This window comes from Atta colombica, unplaced genomic scaffold (assembly GCF_001594045.1).
Source record: "Atta colombica isolate Treedump-2 unplaced genomic scaffold, Acol1.0 scaffold89, whole genome shotgun sequence".
In the NCBI taxonomy this organism is placed as follows: Eukaryota; Metazoa; Arthropoda; class Insecta; order Hymenoptera; family Formicidae; genus Atta; species Atta colombica.
Window position 1 is genome coordinate 1,429,334 of NW_017259582.1, and position 7,275 is coordinate 1,436,608.

The following is a 7,275-nucleotide window of genomic DNA, read 5'->3' on the forward strand; positions in this document are numbered from 1 at the left end:
CACACACACACACACACACACCACACACACATGAGTATAAATATTATCAAAATATACACGTACAGTTTAATACTTTTACGCGTGTATACATATATTTAATCATATTTATAAATATAATCACAAATTAAACATTTTATAATTTTTATATTTTTATTCATTCAGATAAAGTAATAAACATATTTTAAATAGCATATTTTAAATACGATTATCACAAAGTGAATATTACCGTGCATTATCGACAAACATGTTTAAAGTGTTAAACAAATAATTGTGCATAATGGATTACCTGTGCAGTAGAGCCATCAGTATGGCAATAGGGCTAGCGGTGGAGACACACAATAATAAAATGTAATAAAAATATGTAATAAAAGATAATATTGTGAAATGAAATGTTGGACGATTGCTCATAGTGCACTTGGCATATTACAAAGTAATGATAATTTTTGTCGCACTGCGATTTCTTTTTGTATGGTATATACCTATACTAAATAAATTCTCTCGCCTTTAATATCCTACATATACATTGCACATGTATATATATTTCTTTTTATCATATATACAGATTCGATCGAGTTCCAAACTTGGCGACATAAAAAAATATTGTATCTTTAAGATTTATTATTATACTTCACATAAATAACTGTGGAAATCAAGATATATTACGGACTATAATTAAGGCAAAATGACAATTAAATAATTTGCAAAAGTGACCGGTATTACATGGTGCATGAATGGTAAATCACGTGCTTGTGCTTTGCTGTGCTCGATCGCAATTTGCAATTGGTGTGTACATAGGTGAGAATGAAAGACAGACGTGCATTTTTGCTTACTACTGACGAGGAACTTACTTTTCGTTCTCTTCCTTGTGCATTCTTTGCGCTTCTCTCTTATCGAATCCATCTGTTACTAGAGCATCTAAGACAAGTGACTGCACTAGTTTCTTGTCACCTGGAATGTGACAATCGTAATTATTAAAATGACATTCACTTATACTATAAGACTTATAATCAAACTATTTGAAATCAAACTGTTTAAAAAGCTATACTGATATTGCTTAAAGAGATAAGATTCTTTTGAGATAAGATTCTTTTTAATCAAAGTACACAAAAGTTGGCAATTTTTATATTTAAATTAGAAAGTTTCTAGCGTATCTTCATAGTTCATTTTCATATAACCTAATGAATGAACTGGATATTATGGATATTTTCTTGAGAAGACACTTGCCCAATAGTACGCACTTTTATTTTCATACACAATTAGTAAAATTAATTTTCTATAAAAATGAGCATATTACATTGATACTTGATCAACTTTTAGTTCAAACTATAAGGAATAACTTAAGCAGCATTTTACTGTTCAAACTTTCCTTATATAAGTTGTAGCATAAAACAAAAAATAAAATACTTTTGGGCGATCTTATCTAGCCTAAACTTTAAGTGTCATTTCTTGCTCACATCATGATCCAATATAGTGAATAAAGAGTCTTAAGACTTCTACTATTCAGCCAAGAACTGCATTGATGGTGACGACACAGAATCAGCGGCGATCTGATGAACCGTTCTTAGAAACGTGCGCCGAAAATAAATAATTAAGATAAATAATTAATTTTTATTAATAATAATAATAAATAATTTACAGATTTTAATATGTCATTCAACATTATTAAGAACGTTTCGAAGATGCATCGAATAAGCATCAAAATTTGTTTAATTGCTAGTCAATTTAACTCGTGATATTATTACTTATTATTGCGGTAATTTAGTAGAGTTAGTGTTTCAAGTGCGGTAGTTAATGTTTCAAGATCGAAAAATCATTTCGGCGCGCGTTTCTAAAAACTACATATGTAGTATATAAATTTACACAAGAATCATACAAGCATTTAAGATTCACCTAGACCAAGGCTTTGATTTCTATAGTTTGTATTATCACACACACGGAATTATATATATATAAAACACAATAGTTTGGTTATAAAATTAACAAAATAGTAGAGTGTATTGCAGAATATATGTATACAAATGTATGTACATACACATGTATACATATAACTTTATGTATACAGGGTATTTGGAAAATAATGATAAATCTTTTGCATATGGGCAGAATAGACTGAGAAGAAAAGTCCTCTATCAAATTTTGCAATTCTCGCAATAAACAAGTTATTAATTGCTAAAAATTACCAAAAATTTGTCTTTAATAATTTTTTGCTCGAATACGAATTCTTCTCATAGAACTCTACGAATTTTTTCAGAATTTTTTATCAACTTTTTAGTACTGCATTTTCTCATTTTTATCAGTAAAGAAAATACATATTAAGAAATTCTAAAAAAATTCTTAGAGTTCTGAAAAGAAAATTAACAATTGTTGTCTCTTGCAGTTTTTTTGTAAAGTTGATAGTATTTGAGTAAAAAGTTTTATTGAAGACCAATTTTCGTAAATTTTTAACAATCTTATCAACTATTGTATTACGAAAATTGCAAAATGGTAGAGTACTTTTCTTTTCAGTAGTTTATTCTGTCCCTGGCGGAAAAATTTATCATTATTTTCAAAATACTCTATATATAAGCAGCCTATAAAAATCTATAGTAACGTAAATTATAGATTAATATTAGAACTACAATTAGTTCAAGGAATAATTATTTTGAAATAAAAATCTCAAAAAAGAAGTCGTGAATAATCGATATGCATAAAGGACCATATTAGCAAAATGCCATGCTATTGTATAACTTAAAATATATACAGTCAAATAAAATGTTAAATAGCAAACAACACATTCAAATATACATATATTTATGTGATAACACGCTCAAATTTAAGAAAAATGAGAAAGTAGGTGTAATTAAATGTTAAAATGTACCTCAGAAACGTTTCAAAATACTTGAAAGTAAAAATGCCTTATAATAAAATAAAATAATATAAATATATGTTTAAAAGGTGTTTCTTTTTGTTTTAAACATGATTTTTTTCTGAAGCTATTTAAAACATGTATAAAATATTAAAAACATGTTTTAAACAAAAAAAACTGAATGTTTCATTTTTTTTTTGAAACACGTTTTTGATCAATCCTGCTTCCCTCACTCCGTCCGACGCACTGCCTCGTTCGCATTCTTCAACTTTCCAATGATTTTAAATTTTTTCGGCAATAAAAAATTTAAGAATTTTTCAACAGCGAATTTAATTTTTCCTTGATAAATTGATGCCAGACGGAATTCTTAATCTTAAAAACTACAGCCATAGTGATTTTTGAAAAAAAAATTGTTATCTCGGCTCCTAATAATTGGAGAGTAATCTTTTTTTTTTAAATTCGTAAATGTCAGATTTCGAATGCTTCACACGGCTATTTGATATGATGCATAGTAAAAATTATTTCGAACATGCGAAATTATTTCCATTTTTTTGAGGAAAGATTTTTTTTAAAGGTGTTTTATAAGTTCAACTGCAAAAAATCGTTTTGTTATTAAGTATACATGATAGTGCAATTTTTGAAGAAGAAAAATCCCTGTAAATTGCTGTGCGACTCAAAGAGGAAGAAATTAAGTTTTCCGCAGACAGGTTCCCAGTCAGAAATGATAATAGAATCGACATCGAATCGACAATTCGATCAATTCGATGTCGATTCCATTTGTTTGTAGTGATGGCTTTTTGCAAAAACTAATGAACATTTCAGGGCTAGATTTGTTCGTCATTACGAGGACTACATTTTACGAGAATTTCAAAGCTTTGCATTTAAATCTCAATAAATAGAGAGCGAGTGAAAAAAAAGTACTTTTTCATCAAAAGATGTTTATTTTTTTTCTACTAAACTAGTAGATTGATTTTAATGTTCCACGTTTCATTTTATAGTTATTTCGAGTACCTACATTTTTTTATACCGATTTTTTTTTCATATAATCAATATTTTTCGTTTTATAAGCGAAAAATGTGCTTTTTGCAATTATTCGATTTTTTTTCGCATATTTTCTTCACAAGTCTCGAATCTCGAACATATGCTTTTCTTTTCTGGCCTTTCGAGATTTTTGCGAAAAGAAATGCTGGTTTATAATTTTTTTCCTGTAAAATTCTACTTCTATTGAATTATTGCTATTCGAGTTTATGAAGAACGATATATTATATAATGTGCATGAAAAATCATAAACAATTAAATATCTCGTAAACTGTTGCGTTTTAATACAATTTATACTATTCTGGATTAATGAAAGATTTATACTATTATTTCAATTTATTAAAACTTATATATGTTATTTAGAATATGTTATTTAGAACGCCGCTCACCCTTTATTGATTGGGCCGCCGAGCGATCGAGATTGCCGAGAAAAAATTTTTGGTTGCTTGAAATAAGCTCTCACTAGTATGAGAAGGAGCTTACTGTTTCGTTCACTCTCGGCGTGCCGCAGGCGAACATACGGACGTAGGCTCGTGTTAAGTGTGTGATTTCGCCAGACCGCCGTTTGATTCTGTATTCCATCAACGTAGAGTTGGTTGAGTCACCGAGATATATTAAAGATCGTCAACTTCGACAAATTTTCGGCGGTATAAAACAGGCTCGGAGGAAAGTAATTGAAGAACATTATCGACAATTGATATAAATTTGTTATTATTAACATAAATATTTGGCTCATGCATTATTAAATTCATGATTTTTTATTATATAAATATTCCATAAATAAATGTGCGTACTTGTAAAGCTATAATATCCTTTATATTGCAGAAAAATTAAAATTTTTTCTCTGCAGTCATCTCTATTGACAATCAAACTTTGACAATAATACTGAAATCACAATTTTAAAGAAAAATCGAATTATTACTGAGTTCTAAATGCATAAATACATCTACTAAACTAATAAAATTAATACAATATTATCAGTTTTTAACTCTTAATTACTTGAATATTCTCAAGGAACTCTCGTAATGTCGGTCTTTAATATCTTGTCGAATCGTTAAGTAATTAGGGGCCTGTGATAACTATTAAATAGACATTCGCAGACAAATTGGGTAAAACTTCGTGGCGTTTTTCTCGCTAAATGGCATTAAATGCTCAGCAGTCGGCAACTACTAATCGCATCGGCAACACTAGACGTGCGTTTAAAAAGTGACATTTTAACCTTTGTTTTGAGCTGAAAAAGATTGAAATCGGTGAAGTGGATCAAAAGTTATTTTATTTTGAAAATGGAAATAAATAAGGAAAAAATTCGCTACATTTTGCAGTATCACTACGATAAAGGCAAAAATGCTGCACAGGCTTGTGAAAAAATTTGCGCTATTTATGGGGAAGATACTCTATCAAAATCAGCAGCACGGAAATGGTTCGCTTGCTTTCGTGCTGGAAATTTCGATGTGAAAGATGAACCTCGCTCCGGTCGACCAATCACTGAAAAGTCCGATGAAATCATGATAAAAGTCGAGCGTGATAAGCATGTGAGCACTGTGGAGATTGCCAGGGAACTAGGCATCGACCACAAAACAGTTTTAAATCATTTACACAAAGCTGGATACAAAAAGAAGCTCGATGTTTGGGTTCCTCACGAGTTGAGAGTTAGGAACATGATGGATCGAATTAACATTTGTGATACACTACTGAAACGGAATGAAATTGAGCCATTTCTGAAGAGAATGATAATTGGTAATGAAAAATGGATCACCTACGACAATCCAACTAGAAAAAGATCGTGGATAAAGAAAGGAGAAAAGGCGCAAGCAATTGCAAAACCTGGATTGACGAGGAAGAAGGTGATGTTATGTGTATAGTGGGAATCTGAAAGGGAATCGTTCACTATGAGCTGTTATCGTCCAATCAAACAATTAATTCCGAACTCTATTGTGAACAACTGCAGAGATTACAACAAGCAATTGAGAGGAAGCGGCCAGAATTAATCAATAGGAGAGGTATCGTCTTCCATCATGACAACGCTCGACCACACACATCTTTGATGACTCGGCAAAAATTGCGAGAGCTTGGCTGGGAAGTTTTAATGCATCCACCTTATAGTCCTGACATAACACCCTCAGACTATCATTTGTTTAAGTCTCTGCAGAACTCTCTTAATGGTGTAAAGCTTCAAAAGAGGCCTGTGAAAATCATTTGAAGCAGTTTTTCGATCAGAAACCACAGAAGTTCTATCGCGATGGAATTATGGCTCTGCCCCAAAAAAGGCAAAGTATTATAGAAAATAATGGAGCATATTTGGTTTAAATAAATTGATTTCAATACTCTAAGAAAAATACTTTAATTTTACTAAAAAATCGCCACGAACTTTTTCCCATACCCAATATTTAATTTTAATTGAGTAACGTTGATTTTTTTTCATGAAATCTAATGTTATTTATTACATTCTATGAAAGTGTTAAAGCAATCTTTATACAGAATGTCTGATAATTAAAATTCTTGCATAAGAGGCAAAATGGACTAAAATTTTCAAATTCGTCCAGCCAAATACAAGCGCGAGAGAGAGTGCCCAAAGAAATGCACGTTCTTTGCTAGACACGTTGTTTACAAGCGATATTGAAATTAACGTGTCTAGGGACAGCGATCGCACCTCATTAAGCAGTCTTATCTTGTGCGCGTACATTTGATGATAAGTCAGGCGAATTTACCTATTTTCATAAATTAATAACTCATTAACTAATGCAAAAAATTGAAAATGATAGAAGACTTTTTTTCTCACAAGAGAACACACCCAACGGTCCCTCTCTGATTTAAATGAACTTCTAGTATGTTGTTCTATGGGCAAAAATAGGAGATATGTATTTTTTTTATATCGGCTGATTCGCACCTTAAGTGGGTGGAAACCTACTTGAAAAAAATCGGTTTTTTTTCTTTCAAATTGAATATCGTCGAAACTGTAAGGGATAGAAAAAAATTTGCAGAATAAAAATTGAATGGCATTAAGTGTTATCATTCCACTTTTGGTTTTAGACAGAATAGATAAAGTCTCGTGAGAAAGAAATGACTAATTGGGATTTACTGATAAAAAGATCTTTATTTTGAATGTTCAGTGTGCGCTCTAGCCATGTCTCCTTTGCGCCATGCATCAGAAACAGAAACTAATCATAGAGATCGCGTAACATAGAGAAAAAACTTGTATCTTAAAAAAAACATAACCTATCCTATCTATAATCTATAATCGCAACGGTGAATCGAATTATCAATTAAATCACAACATTACGAATACTTTAGAACTACAATAAAAAAAATTTTTTTTTATAAATAAATAATTTTTATTATAAATAAATAATATTAAAAAAAAATATTTTTTATTATAATTCTAAAGTACTCAT

General features: G+C 30.4%; 1 protein-coding gene across 1 annotated transcript in view; it reads right to left on the reverse strand.

The window, feature by feature from the left end:
* The window catches only part of LOC108693258 (voltage-dependent calcium channel subunit alpha-2/delta-3), a 137,862-nt gene that overhangs the window by 47,086 nt on the left and 83,501 nt on the right, over window positions 1-7,275 (reverse strand). The window contains exon 16 of the mRNA XM_018202115.1: window positions 849-948. Coding sequence (XP_018057604.1) covers window positions 849-948 — 100 coding nt within the window. The remainder of the gene's footprint in view (window positions 1-848; window positions 949-7,275) is intronic.